Genomic DNA, 22,690 nt, shown 5'->3' on the forward strand with positions numbered 1-22,690 from the left:
AAGGCCACATTCCAAACTAGTTACTGAATCAGGAAAAAAGAAATTTTCTTCTTCATTCACCTTTGCTGAGTCCAAATCACCAGATTTAAAGGACTGACTGTTAATTTGAATAATCACTGCCAGTCAGTGAGGCCTGCATACTGAGGAGAAAAACACAGATGTTTTAGATAAAATGATGTTATCTGAATACTACCTTATTATGGATAGTGTTTTTCCCAAGCTTTGTCAGCTCAGCTTGCATAAATGTTATCCTATCTTCTCTGTAAAACAAATACAATTCAGTTATTTGTACCTTAAAGTCCACATAAATTAAAGGCCACAAAGATCAGGCCTGTGATAACATATGATAGCTGAAGTTTTTTTTTTTTTTTTTTTTTTAAATAATTATGACCTCAGATTCATTTTTAAAGGTTAATCTGTTTAAGAGCAAAGATCTTAAACAGATTTTTTTTCTTTATATTTTCTTAAATTTAATAGTAGGTCAAAGAACAGTTGTGGTTAATATTCCTTTTAAAACAGGAGTGATGACAACAGCCCAAGAGCTAGCTGTAGCACTGATGATAAGAGCAACAATGTCCTTCAGATACTGTCTCTCAAGGTTTTCTATTTCTGTACTAAAGCTGACACCTTCACTTTCCATTATCACCATGTAAATAATAACATGCAATCTGAAAGCTGTATGAAGTTAGGTTTACATTCAAAAAGTATCGTTTATACTTTGTCTCAGTAAAAACCAGATGCTAATACTACTTACTTCAGCTACTACTAGAACAATGGGAAACAAAATGGTATGTAATCTAACTCTTTGACAACATTCTAAAACAGCAATAAACAGCATTAATCTCAGAAATGTACTAAATTTGCATCCTGCTAAATATATTTGCCTGATGATTAAAGAGAGGCTCCCCATAATTAAATTCACATTACCCTGCTTTGCAGTAATCAATTCTTATCTACACCATTAATTCAATTATTGGCTTCCTCTGTCCTACAATTTATTCCCCTGCTCCTGTTTCCTCCTCCTTTCTTTTAACAGCCTACACCATCACCAGCAGTTTTGTTCTCCTTCCCACACACATTTTTCTCTCTTCTGATCTTTTTCATCACCAGACAAGGCTCCTTCCACCAATGAGTGCTTCCTTATCAACTTCCATTCTAGAATTTAATTCTATATCTACCCAAAAATTACCCACATCCTCATACTGTCCCCAGCATGTACAATTTAGTTTCAGAAGCCTATACAGACACACACTACTGCCAATTTCCACATTCTTCATCCTATTCCCAGCTACACACATATCATTGCTCAACGTTTGCCAGAAGTATATGAGGTCTAAATGTGCTCCAAGCAAACAACACAAAACACACAAAAAGCCAGGGTTCAAACCACTGACTGTAGTCGCACAAAGTTTGTTCATGTGCCATTTGTATACTTCCCCCCTCTCTCCCCCACCCCCAGTTTAGCACAGACTCATATTTTACTTTTTAGAAACCACATTTGGGTGTTCAGAACAATTTCATTCTACTAAAATAGTACCAGATCTTCAATGCACATAAAGCCATGTACAGAAGAAAGAAACAAAAAAACCAACCCAAGCAGATCAAAACTACCCATTGTAAATAGTGAATTATATGTTAATACAGTGAATATGTTTCCAAAGACCTTATCTGCAAGAGTTATACCTTTTCATATTACTCTTAGAGTAACTATACAACATATAGTGGCAGAGCAGGTATATTTCATCTCTAAGGCACATAATGCTAGAATAATGCATTTGCATTTCATTCAAGATCTCACTTTAAAAGTTTTAAGTTTTTTCTTCACATATTTATAGGCAGGCTTCAAGTTTTTTAGCTAATAAAACATGGTTAACTAATTGAACAGAAAATGTAAAATAACATTACTTTACATTCTTAGGAGAACTGTGAATTACTCTACACCCTTCCAATCAATACTACGATACACGTTTGTCATTACTTCCTTTCTTACGTCCTTCACAATCCTACAAGCCATAATAAATACTTGTTTCTGATCTTTAGTTTCTAACCAAGTAATCAGATCATACCATGTGTCAGGTCATACCACCTAATGAACTGCAGCCCTTCACTACTCTCTTCAATATGTTCATACATATTGCAAATACCTTATTACTGAGCTACAAAGGACATATCCCTCCATCTTTGAAGTTAGTTCCTCACAAACACAGTCATTCAGACTACACTGATTATAGCAATTATAGTGCCGACTGAGCTGCAAAACAGAACAACTTTGTTAAAATGAATCAATTTCAAAATCAGCAGTTAAAAAATACTTCATTTTTTCAGCAGTTATTCTGAGAGGGAACTATTTGTACCATGAAAAAGTTCACAAAGCATTTTTTCCTTTGCTTTATATTTTTATGTTAATGTATTTTCTTTCCATTTTGAAGATTTAACAACTGAAACAGACCACTGTTATGGGATGTCACTATAATACGAAAACTGCAACTACGACTATCTCATTTTAAGGCTAATATCTTGAACAAGTGATATTAGGCTGAGAAAGTTGGGGCTTAGGCTGAGAAAGTTGGGGCTGTTCAGCCTGGAGAAGAGAAGGCTGCGTGGAGACCTCATAGCAGCCTTCCAGTACCTGAAGGGGGCCTATAGGGATGCTGGGGAGGGACTCTTCATCAGAGACCGTAGTGACAGGACAAGGGGTAATGGGTTAAAACTTAAACAGGGGAAGTTTAGATTGGATATAAGGAGGAAATTCTTTCCTGTTAGGGTGGTGAGGCACTGGAATAGTTGCCCAGGGAGGTTGTGAATGCTCCATGTCTGCCAGTGATCAAGGCCAGGTTGGACGAAGCCTTGGGTGAGATGGTTTAGTGTGAGGTGTCCCTGCCCATGGCAGGGGGTTTGGAACTAGATGATCTTGAGGTCCTTTCTAACCCTAACTATTCAATGATTCTAAGTGGGAAACTGTCTTTGCCGAATGAATAACCCAAGAAAATCTAAAACCCCTGGATCCTTCAGGTATCAGTTAAGTTTTTCCTTTTGCCAGTATATTCAGATGCTGTGGCAGACAATTAAGTTTGAACAGAAATATTCTTACTACACATAAATCTGTCTCAAAATATTGCTTCCTATAATCTCCTGAAATTAACTCTTACTCATCTTTATTAAAAGCAGGCTGATATTTTCCTCATGAGGAAAATGCTGAATTTAAAGTTGCAGTCCAGATAATGATTATGATATACCAGAAAAGATTAGTGCTTCTCTAACAGTTGGAGTATTACTTTTATAATCAATTCTATCCCTTTTTACCAACTTTACAACTGATCACTACCTTCCTACACAGTCAATGTGTAAAAATAAGACTTAGAAACTGCATTCACTTTGTAGGGAAAGAAACAGACAGCTACAACTAAAAATACTTGGGAAATACACTGCAGACGTGTTATTTCATTGTTTTCTGAAAACGACTTCTGCTGTTGTTGGAGGAAGAAATTATATAGTTCTGCAGAGAGGCTCTAAAAGGCTATTTCAGGTTCAATATGGGAAAAGCAGCCTATGTAAAAAAGCAAAAAGGGGGATGACAGAAATATAAGGGAAACCAGGAAGAAGAATGAAGAAGTTTGATAACTAGTGCCCTTCGGGTATGTGAAAATCGGTGCATCCTGTAGCAGTAGTTCATATGAAAAACGTTGCTTACTGACTTAAAAAAAAAAAAAAAAGCTTAAGCTTTGTGACTGTTCCACACTTTCCTTGAAAAAGGAGGTTGGATGGATACAAAAATGTGAGAATAAAGAAGACATTAATAGCTACAGAAGCAATTTCTTAGATTCCATCATATTTTTGATCATCTCCTTTGAGTCTTATTTTTTTACTTTCAAAATCAGTTTTACTGTCACCTGACTGCTGCAAACCAAATGAAGGTAATTTAACATAATCAAATTCAAGGGTGAAAAATCATGTTATTGCAAATCCCACTGGCAAAAAAAAAAAAAACCAAAAACAGTGAAATGGGCTGAAAACTGCTTGCTCCTCAGTTCTGTAAACAGATAGTCCACATGTGACGCTCCAAAATGCAATAAAAAAGTACAGTAAGCACTACAAGTGTTGAACAACCAAATCACTCAGTTGGGGCTCCTCTTCCTGCTCTTTAAATACTACTTTCTGAGATCTTTATATTACACCTGCATTTTCCAAAACACTATTTAGATTGGAGCACATACAGCTGAATGGACTCCCTGGTAACATGGTTTTAATGGTGCTAAATCACCGTGGAGTCTGACATTAAGATGGGTAGTACAAAGATGAATCACATCTCTGAAAACCATATTGAAATGTCTTATGATCTGACAAGTGTGACACCAAAACTCTGGGGAACACTTTAACACAGAAGTATGGCTTGAACTCTTCATGGAATGAGTTGGTATGATCTTCAAGAAAGGCCTTCTCATTCTAAGCTCCCTGCCTTGACCATTCTTTCAGGTAGAAAGTCTAAGAAGTTATCATTATTTCTCAGGGAGAAAATGACAAACTGACAATAAAAAAGTCCTCCATCCAAACTAGTCTGTAAGAAACCACTGATAACAGTCACAGTGAAGATGCCATGTTGAAACTACTTTTTTCAGTAGTTCAAAATAAGAAACCAGTAATACGTACATAGCATATGCATAAATAAGAATTCCTATCATTCATGTACAGTTTCTTGTATTAGAAGATTATCTTCTCCTTATGCAGTATTATTTCAATTTTTGTGTAGTTCTGCACAGACTGGCACTAAATTCTGCTTTTTGTTGTGAAGCCCACCGTCCATTTAAACCTTAAATAACTATTACAGTTGTGACAGGCTGTATTTGAAGGTTGAAAGGTCAAAGATCATTTTTCAACTCCTACAGAAAATAATGACACTTTCCCAGTTCCATTTCCAAACAGAAATGTAAAAGGAAACAGTGAGGCTTCCAGTGACTACAGAAATGTCCCTTCCAGCATAAAAAAAGTCTCAAATAAAGACCAGTTCCTCTCTTTAAAAATCCAGAAACAGGTAATGGAGACAAGTAACCATCTTTACTGTTGCTCATATTTACTGTGCATCAAAGATAGGCTGTAAAGCGAAAGATCCTCAAGAGCCTTAAAAACTAAGTAGCTTGTTTGATGCACTTTGGAAGGGTAACAATCAAAACAAATCACATAAATTGTGTCTGTAGTAACACCTTGAATTTTGGTGTTTGTCAAGACAAAAGCCTTGTATTCATCAAACCAGAAAAAGGATAATGTAACAGTCAGGTGAGGGGATGGTGAGCCTACACAAGAACTTCAGGTTTGTGAATAATAAATAAATAAATATTTGCATACATACACATATAAATGTATGCACATATTATAGGGAAAACACTGTCAGGATATATATGGAGACTGGATGTAAAGACACACCCAGTGAAAACTGCCAGTAAGCTTCAGGGACAGGAAGATGGTATCACATGCAGTAATTCAAAACAGAAGTATAGCTGACTGGTTGGTATATGAGAAAGGAGACTAAGAGTACGTTGAGTTTCAGTTCATCATAAGATGTTCACAAGGATACTAGAAATAGATGATAGTGTTTTAGTTGAACAGAAAGAAGCAGTATTGGAACAGGGATATCACGAACATGAATTGTGCTACAGATAAAACAAATGTGTTTATGGATGAGGTTATCTGAAGATAAAGGGTAAAAGGAGGGTACAAAAAACTAGAGACATATATGCTGAAGAAAGAAGACTTGAAATTAAATTGTGAAAGAAGCTGAAGCCAGAGCAAAGTCAGATAAAGGAAGACTGTCACCAAAGATAAAAAGGCACAAACTATGTGGATGCAGGCTGAAGGCTTGTATTAATGGAAAATGGAGAAGAATGAGAAAATGAGAGAAAGATGACCAGAATCACAGAAGACAAATGCTAGCAATGCAGAAAAGAAAAACCATCATAGGAAAAGATGATGACAACAGATGAGATGTCATCTCATGGCATGGGAGAAGCTGTAACTTAGTTCTGATGGCATAATTACAGGAATCTTAAAATTCTGGATCCTAACACTTCTCATTAAAGACAAGCTAAATATTTTCTTTCAACTGTAGACTAATCTACTGACAATTTTCTTTGCAAGCTCGATCATATTATAAATCTCCTGATATTTTGTTTAAAAATATGAATTAAATTAATTTTAACTTACTGATATATGAGCCACTGCTGACTTCATGGCAGACTGAATCAGAGTCTCTTTATTTGTTGTGAACTTTGTCATAAACACTACTTATGGTAAACAACAGCAGAAGAAACAAAACACTGAGATAAACCTTATTATATTTCACAGTAACTCATAAATTTAAATACACTCTTATTCTCATTAATGTGTCAAATGTCTTTTTTAAAACCACTCTTTCAAAATAAAGAATAACTAAATGAGAATTTAAGAAATCAGTGCTCCCACAAAGGAGGAAAAGAGAGATTACACTCAAGTTGAACTAAAATAAGCAGTACTTAAACAATGGCTTTCTTTGCCTACAGTGCACAAAAATCCTGGGAGCAATTTTTGCTGTAATAACATCTATTTACTCTAGGGAATAATTTAATTTATCATGGAAGATAGAGCTGCTTATAACTTAATTCTGCTGCCACTTAGGGAGGGTAGGAAAGCATGGCAGCAAGATGAGAAAACAGACTCCACTGAACACAAATAGATCCAACGCTACTGTAAAACTTGCCCCAAAAGAGGCTATGATAACTCATTAAAACCCTGCATTTAAATTAATATGATGTGTGGGAGACTTAGTTCCATAGGCTAAGAGTTTTGTATATTATAGACAGTTTCTTCATGTCAGTGCACATGAAGAAACTAACCTTTAGAACATGTCTACGCTATAGAAAAGAGGAGGCAGAACCATATCCATCTTAGGGAAGCATCTGTGTCATCAATGCGTTTTCTGCAATGAGAACAGGCATGTTTCCTAACTATTGTAATAACAATGTGAAACAAAAAAGTAATTACTACAAAGAGTGCCAAAAATATGTAAATTCTCTAACCTGAATAAATCTTCATTTTTACTTTAAAGTGCAAACTTTTTCTATTGCAATATTGTTGGAATTCTCCAGACCCATTAGCACTACTGCCCATTTGTGAACTTCACTGCCAACATATCACATATGACACCTAAACATTGGCCAACACTTTCTGGATAAGATCCCGTATTCAGCCACTTGAAACTTCCTTCATATTACCAATTTAAGCTGAAATTCCTCATGTTAAATAACTGTTTTTGTAGCTGTTTGCTTTTAATTCAGCAAATAATTTCAAACTGTTCTTGAATGCAGCTGAAACAAATGTTTGTTTCTTAACCCCCACAATAACTTGTAAGAAGCCTGGATGTGCTCCCAGAGTGCCTTAGAATGAAGACAGACAAGGTGGGATTTGAGAGTGTGCCATGATGATCTCAAGGAACATCCTACTAGCCATCCAACACTCACTATGCCTGAGCTTTCAGAAAAATATATTTCACACAAGCTCAATACAGCCTTGTTTGAACGAGGCATCTAAATTCTTCAAATGTTCTGTCTGTCACGAGGCATAATTCAATCCAGAGCTGAAACAGCCTGAATTTGTTTTCTCTCACTCCTTCAGAATGCTTCCAGGTCTCATTGTGGTGAAAAAAAAAAAAGAAACTGAGGGCAAAGAAAATGTCACTTATTTGCACTGCACTATTCCTGTGGGCACCAAAACTGCAAGAAGAGAAATCAGCTTAACTAGAAGCAAAGCGATATGAGGAGGTAGCTCTAGAAAAGAAACCAGAGAGGAGAGACAAAAGAAGATTCAGACTAGAGTAAACACAGCCTTATCAAAACCACAGAAGGGTCCAAATGGATGGTTGAACACATCAGTAGCCACCGGCACACACTTCAGTCAAATACCAGAATAAAACCATGGATTCCCAAGTTTTATAATTCCTCTTTGTATAACAGATCTGAAACAAAAACACCTTATCACACTGAATTTGTATGAAACTCTGCTGCGTTTCTGTGTCTTAGTACAATGCACTGGCATTAGCTAAGAGTCTAATGCTGGGTAGCTTAATGCTTTGCTAAATTTCTCATTTCCTCATTGTTTCCTGACCTGATTTCACACAATAAAAGTCTTCCTCACCATAAGGACCTCTTTTCAACTTCTTCTTTGAACTTCAGTCAAGTGAATACTATCTTTATAACAAGAAGATTTATACTACAAAACTTATGATAATTTATACTTGAAATTGAGTTGTTTCAAACCTCTTGCCAGTCTTGAGTTGCATTTTGTCAAAGAACTACACAACAACTTTCTTCTCTGCCAGTCTTGAAGCTAACTCCACCTCCACCTGTTGGATTGTATATGCTAGCCAGTGGTGCTGACCAATGACTTCTGGATGGAAACAGAGTCTTGTCATGAATTTTTTTGCTTTCAATAGTATCCATATAATCCTCTTCCATCTTTTTGAGTTGAACAAACAGATTTCTGGCCACCAGGAATTCCTTAATGTTGGGGGAAATACAAAGCTGCCAAAGGACTAAAATCTGATACTAGAATTTCCAAAGCTTCTCTTCCAATTCTTTTAAATCACATCTTGGAAATTCAAGGACTCAGGGGTTATATGTAAAATTTCAGTGGGACCGGATTCTTTCCGTGGAAGTCAGGCATGTAGAAAATTAGACTCATCATAAAAATCTAATAACCAACCTTAACTAAGGAACAGTTTCTTATCAATAGAGTACTATGTGTTTTAGACAATATGCTTTTATATTGTTCCAGGGTATTTGCAGTATCTGCTGAAGAAATCTAATGACATTTAGAAGAAGGATAGCCTTAAGAAGAAGCACATAGCACATTTAATGAAAATATTAATAATTTTGGGGTTTAAGCAAGGTCACATTGTGGTTGCTGTCCACAAAGGAGTCTTTTATTTTTAACCCTCACTGCCACTCTACTAATACGGATTACCCTGTCAGAACATTCTAAACAGATTAAATTGAAGAATTACTTCAGTTACACTGTAGGGCACTGCAATGAAAAACAAAAGGCAAGAGCTGAATTGTTACAAAAGAAAGAATAGGAGAAAAATTTTATGTTGTTATCACCTATTTTTTCCCGAAAATAGTACCATTGGTGTTTATATAAATTACAGAATCTTAGGAATTGTTTTCTTTTTGAAATTACAGGTCAGTTAGGAAAAAACATTATAAGCAGCCAAACATACAGAACACGACAAGAACACTGAGATATAAAAAAAGGAATTTAAAAACTACTTAAAATGTTTAGCTCACCTTTCCAACAGCAGCAGCCACTCTGTTGGTCCCCCCTGCTCTTTGCTTTCATTGCAGTGTCCAGCATTATGGCTGAAGGAATAGAGTACAGCAGAACCCTGCTAATTTACCTTACTGATTCACACACCTCACATTTGCACACAAAAACTTGCCACCTTCCCAAATTCCAAGGCAAAATAAAACCTAAAGTCCTGTAGAGATGGTTTCTACCATTCAAAATCTAATCACATTATTAGATATGCTACACGATATTGACTAGTATGTTATTATTATTATCATCAAAATGTAAACTAAACTAGTTTAATAAAGAAAATATGTTTCTTTAAAACATCATCATGTACCATGGCACTGACTTGCTCATTTTCAAACTTTGACATCAACAATAGGACTGCCCACCAGCAAATTAGTGAGGCTCTACTGTACTTAAAATTGTCATGTCCTCATAGGTACACTTTAATCTACAATTTTCTTCAGACTGAATTGCATGGGAATACAGCAAATACATTTAACTATGTCCTGCTATCTAGTATAATTAAGTGTCCTATCACTGTTATAATTATTCAGACTTTCAGAAGATTACATATTCAGTTTAGTGTATGACTTTTTTCTCCTATATAGAGCTTTTTCCAAAGCGATATATAATACCAAGTGAAATTCAGCCTCTGTGTAGTACTCTGCTATTTAATAAAATCCTATTTGTCACTTGATTTTCTAAACCAAAAGATAAATTATCCAAAAATATCACAGACTACACCTCTGCCTCAAGACAAAAATCAGAAGCATGACTGATTCCTGACTGCCAATCTTTTAATATAATCAATAAATCATATGGTATTTCTGATGTGGAATGATGTTTGTCAAGATTAGACCAGTTACCAGTCCGATGCAATTTCCATACTTCCCCAGAAAAAAGACAGCATATTACCACATTCAATTAATCGAATTGACAACTGTGAAAAAGTCTTACTGGTCTGACATCCCCACATGAGTTGGTAAATTGCCGTGCCAAGCCAAAATCCAGCATATAACACTTCCTACAGGTGCTAGGAAAACGTCCCATTGCGAAGTTAGACTGGGAAGAAAAACAAACACAGACAGATACATAGATACACACACACACATTTCAATACATGCACATACTAATGCAATAATACAATCATAGACACTTCTACTTATCTATTCTTTCTTCCTATTTTCTTCCATATTTTCAGTTCTACTAAACTCCCATTAAATTTGAAAAAAACATGAAGAAAATCACACATCCAACTTAGCACATCTGAAAAGCAGCCTATATGGTAACAGGAGATTGTCAACTTACTTCATGATTTAGAATATATTAATTTGTAGAAAGAATTTTCCAGTCATGGCAAGCACTCATACATTTTGATCTGGACATGTCAAAGAAAAACCAGGTTTAAGTGGAATAAAAATAAATAAATAAATAAACAAACCCAACGTACACCAAAATATCCAAACAGTGAGAGCTGAAAAGTCAGTGAAGTCTTAGGGAGGTAATTCTGAAAATCTCCAGTAAATATTCTCGTTTGCCTTTATGGATTAACATTCCATGTTAAACCTTTAACTTCAACACTGCTGATTTATGATGTTTGAACATGTTGGCTGAACTGGTTCAAGTCTCTCCCCACAAAATTCCCTCAAAATGGATGAGATGATATAAAAAAAAAAAAAAAATTATTCCATTATGTGAAACAGCAGTACTCTTCTATATAAACCTCAAATTCATGTGTAAGGTTGAGGGTAAAACCCAATGAAAACCATGAACTGAAATGAGTGTGATCGACATTGCTTTTAAATGGAAGAGAATTTCAGCACTGCCTAATTCATCATGAAGCAAATAACCAAGCAAGGATTTCAAGATCTCAGCTCAGCACAAAGCTTGCTTTTTGTGTAATCCATCTAGAAGATACATAACAAAAGGTAAAATGGACTTGTATTTTGCAGCCAAGAAAACTGCATGCTAGAAAGCAGTCATGCTTTCTTTTGCATGTGTAGGTCACAGCATAATCTCTAAAGGGGAAGAAAAATTCCTTCTTTTACGAATCTAATACATTGCCTCACATTGCTGTTTATCCTGGCTGAACATTTCGTTTTCTGGGTTTTTTCCATCCCCTAACAACATTCTCCATTTCCACTCTATTTGAGCCCATGGACTCCAAGACAGAGCTAGCTAATAAGATGTCCCCAGTCAATTCCGGCAGCCATGAAGGAACATATTTCCCATTCAAAACTCTTAATAGTTTTCATCATTAAAGTCTTGCGCTCCAGCTAACTCCTCCTCACCTATTTCATTTGACATTCACTGCCTCCATGTCCTTTCTGTATTAAATGAAGTCTTGGGGGTGGGTCGGGCAGAATACAAGGGTTTTTTTAAAAAGTTGCAAGGAAGAAGTCATGAAGATGAAAATTCAATTTCAGGAATAAATTCAAAGAAAAACAGACAAAACAGTAAGAACAAAAGCATGATGCTATCAGAAAGGCACTATACTCATGACACTTTGACAACTCATTTTATTGTGCAATTCCAATAAAATTATTGAATAGTTTTATCATAGTTTTTCTTTACTTTCCTTGTTTGCGAAAAATATATAGATGTTTATATAAAAATATGAACATTTTCTGTCTCTTCCCATTATTTTCATTTTAGGATCTAGTATAGAACCTGTTCTTATTCATGCAGCCATCTAATGACCATGTATTACCTGCCTGTTTTCATTGAATGGGCAGACTTACCGGTTTTATATCCCTGTGCAGGAATCCTACAGAATGAATACTTTCAATAGATTCCAAAATCTGCTTCCCAAGCCGCAGAGTGGTACTAATGGTGAATGTTCCTCGAGACTGGCTCCGACGCAGGTCTGCCAAGTTCCGACCCTGATCAAATTAAAAAGGCATCTACATAAAAAAATACTAATACCAAGATTCACAGATAGTAAAGGCTTCATACTACTTCTTCAGCTGTTTGTGATTAACTACAGAATACTCTCACCGGCTGTATTCAACGATAACTCATCTCCCCTAAATATAATATGTCCCCGAGAATCTCCAACATTAAATTTAGAATCTGTTTTTAGAAATATGAATCTTAGTATCTTTCTACTCCATAAAACTATTCTCTGTTAGAAGACTAGTAGATACACTACTAGTTAATGTTGTATCTGTGTCACACCTGAAAAAAAGCTACTGAGAAATTGTTCACAAAGGCTTCTTTACATTCACCTCTTTCAAGGAAAGTATGTTAATTTACTTAATTATACAGTATATCTCAGATGATTTAACCAAACAGATGAAAAATATACAATGTAAAGAAATGTGAATTATCTCATCATAGTTCACTGTTTCAATAGTCAAGTCTTTCTGAGGTTGCAAACTTTTCATTCTGAGAGAACTATGGAAAGGATATAAAAGGATAAAGATATAAGGATATCCTCAATTTTGGTTTGTTCACTATTATGTGTATCTTTATTTTTTGATTTGTCTAAAATTTTGCTGCTATTTTCATATATGCTTGGCTAATAAACCAAAAAACACAAGCAAACTGAGCTGTTTGACACACTGACCTGCAACTGCATGACCACGTAGTTAAACCTGTCGTTCCTTCCACATCCTATGAATCTACAGACATGATCTTTTCCTGAGAAAAAAAGAAGCAGATTAGATGATAATAATAATAGTGAAATTCTGTAGTTAATTCCTTTAAATACCTATCAAATTACTGTAAGAGACAGTTATATTTCTTTAGAGAGCTTTAATAAACTAAGTCGCCTACCACCAATGGTTGAACAGCTGTAAAACCAATGTCAGTACTACCCCCAATTAATCAAAAGTTTCGTTCCATAAAATATGCAGCCCTACCACACCTATCATTCTTCCACAAGAAAGTATGAACAGCAACATATCTAGGTCTGGTTCGAGACTATCTTAAAAACCTGAATGTACACAAGTCCATGGGACATGATGAGATCCATCCGCGGGGCCTGAAGGAGCTGGCGAATGAAGTTGCTAAGCCACTGGCCATCATATTTGAAAAATCATGGCAGTCAGGTGAAGTTCCCGACGACTGGAAAAAGGGAAATATAACCCCCATTTTCAAGAAGGGGAAATTGGATGACCCAGGGAACTACAGGCCAGTCAGTCTCAATTCCATGCCTGGCAAAATCTTGGAGCAGATTCTCCTGCAAGGCATGCTAAGGCACATGAAAAACAACAAGGTGCTTAGTGACAGCCAGCATGGCTTTACTGAGGGGAAATCCTGCCTGACCAATTTGGTGGCCTTCTCTGATGCGGCTATGGAACCAACGGACAGGGGTAGAGCAGTTGATGTCATCTACCTGGACTTGTACAAAGTGTTCAACACTGTCCCACATACCATCCTCGTCTCTAAATTGGAGAAACACCAATTTGATAGGTGGATCACTTGGCGGATAAAGAAGTGGCTGGATGGCCGCACACAAAGAGTTGTGGTCAATGGCTCAATGTCTGGCTGGACACCAGCAATGAGCGGTGTCCCTCAGGGATCAGAGTTGTGACCGGTCTTGTTCAACATCTTCATCGCTGACATGGACAGTGGGATTGAGTGCGCCCTCAGTGAGTTTGCCGATGACACCAAGCTGTGTGGTTCGGTTGATATGCTGGAGGGAAGGGATGCCATCCAGAGGGACCTCGACATCCTTGTGAGGTGGGCTGATGCCAACCTTATGAAGTTCAACCATGACAAGTGCAAGGTCCTACACCTGGGTCGGAGCAATCCCAGGCACAGCTACAGACTGGGCAGAGAAGAGATTCAGAGCAGCCCTGCAGAGAAGGACTTGGGGGTGCTGGTCGATGAGAAAATGAACATGAGCTGGCAGTGTGGGCTCACAGCCCAGAAAGCCAACCGTATCCTGGGCTGCATCAAAAGGAGTGTGACCAGCAGGCCAAAAGAGGTGATCCTGCCCCTCTACTCTGCTCTTGTGAGACCTCACCTGGAGTATTGTGTGCAGTTCTGGTGTCCTCAACATAAAAAGGACATGGAACTGTTGGAACAAGTCCAGAGGAGGGCCACGAGGATGATTAGGGGACTGGAGCACCTCCCATATGAAGACAGGCTGAGAAAGTTGGAGTTGTTCAGCCTGGAGAAGAGAAGGCTGCGTGGAGACCTCATAGCAGCCTTCCAGTATCTGAAGGGGGCCTATAGGGATGCTGGGGAGGGACTCTTCATTAGGGACTGTAGTGATAGGACAGGGGATAATGGGTTAAAACTTAAACAGGGGAAGTTTAGATTGGATATAAGGAGGAAGTTCTTTCCTGTTAGGGTGGTGAGGCACTGGAATAGGTTGCCCAGGGAGGTTGCGAATGCTCCATCTCTGCCGGAGTTCAAGGCCAGGTCGGACAAAGCCTTGGGTGAGATGGTTTAGTGTGAGGCCCCCCTGCCCATGGCAGGGGGGTTGGAACTAGATGATCTTAAGGTCCTTTCCAACCCTAACTGTTCTATGATTCTAATGTCTTTAAATTTGAGGCACTGCAGACTGGAAAAAGGTTATTCTCCTGCAAAGCTGATGCCTTGTCCTAGACAATATTCCTAGCCACCATTTCTGGTTTTGTACAAGCTGCAGCTGCTGCAATAAAAGAAAAGCGCAGTAGTTACCTGTGCGTCATGTTTTGTATTAAAAAAAAAAAAAAGTAGAAAATGTAGTTCAACTAATCTACTTTGTGAATATCATCATTTAGAACATGATCTTTGCTCTCTAGCTACAGAAGACAAATTCAGCTCAGGTACACCGAAGCAGAGACAAAAGAATGTAGCACTTATAAAAAAGTCAGAGTTTGGTTTAAGCCAATTTTCTTTAAAGCCTCCTCCTGTTCTATGAGCAAACTGCGGAAGAGAAGAGGGCTGCTCAAAAATTATCTCCTTAGTATCCTGTAGTTGATAATCAAATGCTAGGATTCCCCAGGCAGAGAGAAAAAGGCAAGCCAAAGACTGCAGCAGGGAAAGAGAAGGGGAATGCAACCTCACTGTCATTTTGGTATCAGTGTTTATTGACTTGGAGAGAGGCTGGGATCCCTTATGACCCCACTCTACATCAGAACAGGGACTGCAGGGTTTAAGTCCCTCAGGCCATTTACCTTCCTTTCTGTCACCATGGAAGCTATGGCCAAGAGAAAGTGGCTGCTAAACCCGACTAAAATTTCTGCCACCTAAGGTTTCTTTCATTAATTTCTTTTACCCTTAGGATTACCAGAACACCATAGATGGGAGAAAACCAATTAAAATTACAAAATAAACCCCAAACCATTACTGCTTTCAAAACACTATTACTGCTACCTACAGATCTGGGAGGACTTTTTGTTACTGCTGCAATCATAGCTCCATGAAAACCCTAAAACCTTGGCCATACTGCATCTGAATATTCGCACTTCACTTGAAGAGCAGTTGCCTGTTTATTGCTTCCTCAGAAAGCTCCCTGCAACATATAATTAAAGAAAATAGGACAGGATTCATAAAAATTTCTTAAAAGAATTATTTTTAAAGAAAACACCATTTTGCAAATACATAAGTGCTAAGCTGTAAGCATCACTGATTTTCCTCTACTTTTTCCTCCTATCCATTTGTTTTAGTGAGACAAGCAATATTACAGACAGTATCATTTTATGAAGAAAAAGATATGCAGCAAATCAAGATGAAATCTTGTATATTCATTGCTGCAGCTTCCAGTTAATGAAGTCTCATCTCAAATATTTTTGATTCATTTTACAGCCACTCTGAGTATGCTGAAGGAACATCTCCAGAGAAACATGTATCAGCTGGATTTCATCTGACAAATCCAGTAAATGTCAAAAACTTGGTTTGGTCAGAGAAGCCCTATTTTAACTGAGCAGCAACTTCAGCTATGTGGTAACTTCTCTGGAAAATAACTTTTCTAAAATCTGAGGACACAGGAAAGAACAGAAGTAGGGCCTGTACAGCTTATTCAAAGCCTGGAGAAGAGAAGGCTGCGTGGAGACCTCATAGCAGCCTTCCAGTATCTGAAGGTCTACAAGGATGCTGGAGGGGGACTCTCCATCAGCAACCGTAGCAATAGGACAAGGGGCAATGGCTTCAAACTTATATAGGGGAGACTTAGGTTGGATGTAAGGAAAAAATTCTTTACTGTGAGAGTAGTGAGGCACTGCGACAAGCTGCCCAAGGAAGCTGTGAATGTTCCATCCCTGGCAGTGTTCGAGGCCAGGCTGAACCGGGCCTTGAGCGACTTGATCTAGTGTAAGGCGTCCCTGCCCACAGCAGGGGGGTTGGAACTACACGATCTTAAGGTTCTTTCCAACCCAAACAATTCTATGACTCTATGATCCTTTGCCACTCCAGTGTGGCTATACGTACCTACTACACCCTTGCAGATGCCTTCAGTTCCTTTTCCCTCAGTGAAAAAACTGTTTTTTCACACCTGCCACATGACTGGGGAGCAGGGAATGAAGAAGTTGTTAATAGGCTGCAGTGAACAACTATGCCCTTGAAAAGCTTCCCAGGGAGGGTTTGAAGCCTACATGCCATTCCACCCCAGGCTGCAGCGTAGCACTACAGCTAGCTTTTCAGCCTACAGCAGATGTAACCCATCACTAAATTATGCTAGAGAGCTGTAAATGAATGAGGGAGAAGTCTGTAAGGTTGTGTGAGACGGAAACCAACTGAGTGAGTCTCACTCTCACTGAGTGAGATGCGATAAATCTGTCTTCTCCCATCTGACTGTGGGAACAGATGGCCTAACAACATGATTAAACAAAACCATCTGTTGCAGCAGATTACTTAAAAAATAAAAATAAAAGACAAAACCAGAGCTTAAAGAGTTAAACAGGATTCCAACAACAATAATCAAGAGACAGCATCATTGCCAGGGAATAAATATATAAATGAAGAAATCAAAGATGCAATTGATGACTAAGCTGTGATAAAAATGGCCATGTCAGTGAACATACTCCTTTTCATAAATAAGGGAGAAGTCATAAACTACTCACATATTTAAGCATGTTTTGTTAGGTCAGGGTCTTAAAAGAGACATATCTACAAAGTTATGACTGATTTCAACCCCACAATAAATGCCCACACTGTTTTAATTTTCAACATTTCTGAAAGCAGAAATAATATTAACAGTACATCCCCGTGCTTCTGCCAACAGCTATTCGCATCTCAGTTTCACAGTTTGTGAAATAGGTATCTAATACTGAAACACTCAAAAGCATGTTTACAACCTTCAGAATATGCCTAACTCTAAAGACTGGAAGAGCTGTTTTGTTGGTTTGAGACATATTATACCCGTTTATTTAATTCTTTCCTAAAATCCTGTTTCCTCATAATTTTCCCAGAAATTGCATGTGATAATACATCCAAAAAATCAAATCCACACATCAAGACAGCTCTGAATTACACTGTCAGCTCCCTTACTCTCATTGCACACTATTTGTAGACCAGACTTTCCAAATATTTGCAAGAAAAAGGATTTTCATGACAGTTACATTCCTTCCTCTGATTTATGCCCAAGATAAGTAGAACACCTTGAAAGTAAGAGAAGTCCTTTGAGAAAGAGGTAATAATTATATACATACATATATATACACACACATGCCAAAAAGGGATGGAAGAACAAGATAAAAGTTGGTCTCAGAGGATGTATGCTATTACAAGGTTGTTACAAAAATAGCCTGAAAGAACTGTTTACAATTTCACCTGCGCAGAATCTGCAAGAAAAAAAATCTTGTCAAAAATAAGAACAATTTCTACATGGTAAATTAAGCATTCAATAATTTTTTTTTTTCAAGAAGCAATAATAAAGATGGTTTCTACTCCCCATTTTTTGTCTGTTTTTCTTGTTTAATCTCTCTGCTTCAAATGTTTAGCTCTTGCATTACTGAAAACTTGGGAAGGTAGAAAAATTAATGGAAATGGCTCCTAGAAGCCAAGTTTTTAGGTAAAACATAAAATGGTCTCTATCATAATATTATTTCCTAAAAATTATTTAAGTATGGATAAAAATACATGCATGTAAAAACAAAGTTACGTATCTGTGCAAACTATAAATCTCAATATATGCAAAGGATTCACCCTTGATTCACCTCTTACTGTATTCATTTTCGTGATTATCTAAAACATTCCCTACCTAAAACCAGAGCAGTTGCACTGTACTATGGTACTTGTGCAGCAATGATTAAAGGTCGCCTCTAACATTATCATCAAGGAATCACTGACTTTTTATTTTAATATGCAGGGGAGGGTCCTCTTTAAACTGTGCAAAACAACAAAAAAAAGAAAAATTAAGGCATAATATTTAGATTGATTTCTCATAAGGAAGGTTGTCAAAAGAGCTCCTTCAAAGATCACATATAAAATCAGGGTTTCGGTTATATAAAAGACCCTTCTATTTATCGTTTTCTCAGAGAAATACTGTTGAGAAAATAAATAACTGAAAGATCTTTATTTGGATTACATATTAATTGGATTATTTGCCTCATAGTGGATCTGCTGTTCCGGTGTTTCATGAGTCTGTTCTTTCCATCTAGACAGGATTTCCCATAATTCAGTAGGACCACTGCAGAAGGACTTGAGTTGTTAATGGAATTATACTCCCAAAGGAAGACTGATAAGAAAATCATAATTTCTGTAAGGCCCTATGGCAGTTATTCACAAATCAATTTTTTATAATTTCAGCAAATAGTGTTTTCCAAAAACATTTCAAAATGTAAAACAGTTTTTACTAAGAAAAAGGCATTTTTGCAATATCTTAACTCCACTACACATGAATTCACAGTAGAAAGTTCTAATACACCAGCTATCCAGACAGACATATATAAGGCTGTTTTTACAAATACACTGGCATTGTAGTGCTACAAAATTCCAGTATTTCATTTCAGTTATTACTATTTTTGCTATTACTCTGGTTGCTTCGCTTACACCGTTTTAAAGATTGGTTTTTATTAAAAATAGAACAGAGGCCATGTGTGTACAAAAAAAAACCCAATACCTTGAAAACTTAATGCTGAGCATTTAAAAACACCGTAGTTACAGAGTATTTGTTTCTTCAAAACTCACTATTTTTTTTCAAAAGCCTTTACAAATGATTTCAAAATTTACAATTGATAATATTGAAACTCACTATTCATCTCTAGACAGGAAACTCTAAAATTCAAAGAAAGCAAATATGCAGTCCCTGAATCTCCTTGCTTGACTGTATAATTTGTGAAATTCTTTAAAAAGATAGAAACATTGGAACAGTTTGTTAACACTATAACATGTGACATGCTTGCCCTCTTAAATCTAAAGAGGCTGTCAATTGCTGCTGCAATGTGACCTTTGCAGCAGATTAGGCAGCACCATATGTCATGCAGATTTTGTTTTATTCAAACTTAGAGTTTAGGAAAATAGGGCTGCTGACAGGGATGGATGTATTAGTCAAAATCTTCCAGATTCAAAATAATCTTTTTTTTTTAAAAAGAAAGAAAGTTACCCTTTAAACATTCTTCTTATAATCCTACGTTGTGATAAGCAGTGAAGAGAAGCCATTGCATATTTCTCTATATTGGTAGCTTCAGAGAGTAATGTGTTTAGAGGTACATCAAAAGTGACTATTCAAAGCTGTGATTCTGAATGACCTGAACCCTAAAAGTATTTCAGACCTCTACATACCAGTCTTTTTTTTTTTTCTACAAGTATTTAATATTTTTATCCTGGATGCTATGTAAAGGGCCCACAAACATTCAGTGCTAGATAGTACAGGAAAAAACAGGTATCATCTTAGAAGGGGAAATAAAAAGCTAACAACAACAGTGAAGTCTAGAGCAAAAAAGGCAAGGAGAAGATGTGGATCCAGAATAAACTCCAGTTGAGCATAGGTTTTGCACCTATTTAATGTTCTTGCTGTTCTTTTTTTTTCATGTCATCCAGTTTCAGATAAAAGGTTTATTGTAGCAAACCTTTCAGAAGCTAAAAGAGCTTTCATTCCACTTTAAATAACCATCTACCAATAACCTGCAGAATATGGGAATACTTACTCAAACTGTGACTAAGTAGAGATTATAATGATTTTCCAACACTGACATTCTACTTCTGATGTATCCAGGGTACAGCCCTACCTTGCAATTTCTTCAGCACGGCTACTTCCATTTTCAGCACTTGCTTTGGCTGCTGAGCTGATTCGACCTTCAGTGCAACATTTTCCCGCGTAAGCAAGTCCAGTGCATCGTAGATTTCTCCAAATCCTCCACCTCCTATTTTTCTCAGCTACATTGGGGAAAAAAGAAAGAACAAAACACAGATTTAAAAGGGGGGAGAAGAAAAGAAAGGAAACAAAACAGCAATACTACTTTGTACTGCCTGCCATACTGCAAATACACAACATAATGATACCTTCAGTACATAAAAGAGTTACTGAATTATCTAGAATGGAACGGCTTACCAAAGTTTGGAAGAGAATCCTAGGAAAACAAGTTAATACACCTGATCTTCATCTATACTATACTACTTCTGTTTAATACAATAGCATTCCCTGCACGACTCTGACCAAAGTCAGCATGCTGAATAAAGTCTTTCCTCAAATAGTCACATACTACCCAGAGACCTTCAAATACAAATGCACGGTGATGTTTTTAAAATATGCCATCTTTTTCTTTTCAGAAATACACACACTGAATAGTAAACATACGAAAGTTCTTGGACTTACTGAAAAGAGACAGCATTTTCTATTCTATGCAGTAACTTACACAACAGCTAAATCATAAATTATAAGAAATGGTTAAGATAATCTTTGAATATGTATTTCAAATGTTACTCACATTTACTTATGGTTCACCAATGCTATCCTTATTAACAAACATATGAAAGCAACTTTCACCACCTAATGTTTCATCTGTGTTAGGAAGAGGTAAAAAGAATGTTCCTGGAGTATTAATCAGTTTGCTCTTCATTTAAAGCAAATATTAATATTATTCACTCTGCTTTAAATGTTTCCAGGTAACAGAGACTTGTTGGTTTTCAGTATCAAAAATGTCAATGTTATCTCATGTAATGCTTTCATATGGTGATCTCCCCTGTAGCTAGCATTCTAAAGCTGATAAAAGAGAAAAGAAGACAAAAAACAACCTAAAGAACACACAATATTGTATTTTTTGTATATTTTACATTGAAAGAACTGACATGGTTTTCTGTCATTTAAACACACAGTTGCTAAGGTTATATGACTACACTGTATTAAGTGTCATCTAAACATTCCAAGGACCCAGACAGCAGCAACACACTGACCTATCTTCAGACTCTGAAAATGAATCTAATGTCTCCTAATCCAGACACTCAGCCATCTGACTGAGAAGGAGAAACAATTTTTAAAACAGCCTACACCTCTAAGGAAACGGAATAAGGTAACAGATAAAACACTCATTTTGTTTACTTGCTTTTTTCAAGTCGTACCACATGAAATCTTTATTATATATATGATTACAACAATACTCAGTACTCAGTCATGCACCTTCTGTCCTGAAGATCTTTCACCATCAGTATTTCAACTGCTATTTCAGTACTCTTAAGATGAGGAAAATGTGGCCCAAGATACACAGTATTATCTACATTACTCTCTTCTGGCCAATTCATCGCCAGTTTTACAAAGGTACACAGGATAGACAGCACATCACGTGTTCAGACCTACAGAACTAACCCACCTAAATATCTTCTTCTATTAAAACACCTGCTGACTGCAAATTCACATGTTCATTTCTTTTTAACAAGCACACCAGATGTTAGCAAATGCAACTTCTTCTCCACAGGCTGTATTCTTCCTCTGAAGCAGTATAATATGCATGCTACCAACACAGGCTTAAGACTGTTACACTTTAACCTACATATTCCAAGAACCTAACAAGTTCAAGAACAGAGAATCAGAAATCCTAAATAAGAAGTTTGTGTCTTTGGACATGACATGCTTAAGGTACCACTAAGGCTAGAATCTAGGTTTAACTCTAAAATAACAGCAAACTATGAGAAACAAAAACCTTACAAGTCTGATGAAATAGTAAGTATAACTTGGTTACATTCAGGTGTATTTAATATACACAGTGTTAGCCCTTGGAGAAAGGAATGGTATCTGTCATCTAAATATTGGGGAAAACAGGAAGTTTTAACGGGATTTTATATTTTTTTTAAATAAAGAAAAGTATGTGGGTTTGTATGTGTATCTCTCAAAGACGTAGATTCAAGACTAATTTGGCCATTTCAAACCTGCATTCTTACGTTCCACCTCTTGGTCTGGTAATGTCATTATCTTGCCCGAGCTCTGAGCTGTTAACAAGGCTCAGACAACTAAACACAGACATCGATCTGACTGAAGTTTTCAGCATAAGCACATAAA

General features: G+C 36.8%; 1 protein-coding gene across 2 annotated transcripts in view; it reads right to left on the reverse strand.

Annotated features, from left to right (window-relative positions):
* Positions 1-22,690, reverse strand: part of TTBK2 (tau tubulin kinase 2) — a 104,174-nt gene that overhangs the window by 48,202 nt on the left and 33,282 nt on the right. Inside the window, exons 3-6 of one of the 2 annotated variants that reach the window (XM_065682721.1) lie at positions 20,427-20,574; positions 12,890-12,963; positions 12,063-12,203; positions 10,279-10,383 (exon numbers count right to left, since the gene is read on the reverse strand). In XM_065682721.1, the coding sequence (XP_065538793.1) occupies positions 10,279-10,383; positions 12,063-12,203; positions 12,890-12,963; positions 20,427-20,574 (468 nt within the window). Of the gene's footprint in view, positions 1-10,278; positions 10,384-12,062; positions 12,204-12,889; positions 12,964-15,637; positions 15,713-20,426; positions 20,575-22,690 lie in introns of those variants that run through there. The other variant, XM_065682722.1, reaches the window with a different exon arrangement.

The sequence above is a fragment of the Lathamus discolor genome, chromosome 6 (genome assembly GCF_037157495.1).
Source record: "Lathamus discolor isolate bLatDis1 chromosome 6, bLatDis1.hap1, whole genome shotgun sequence".
Lineage (NCBI taxonomy): Eukaryota > Metazoa > Chordata > Aves > Psittaciformes > Psittacidae > Lathamus > Lathamus discolor.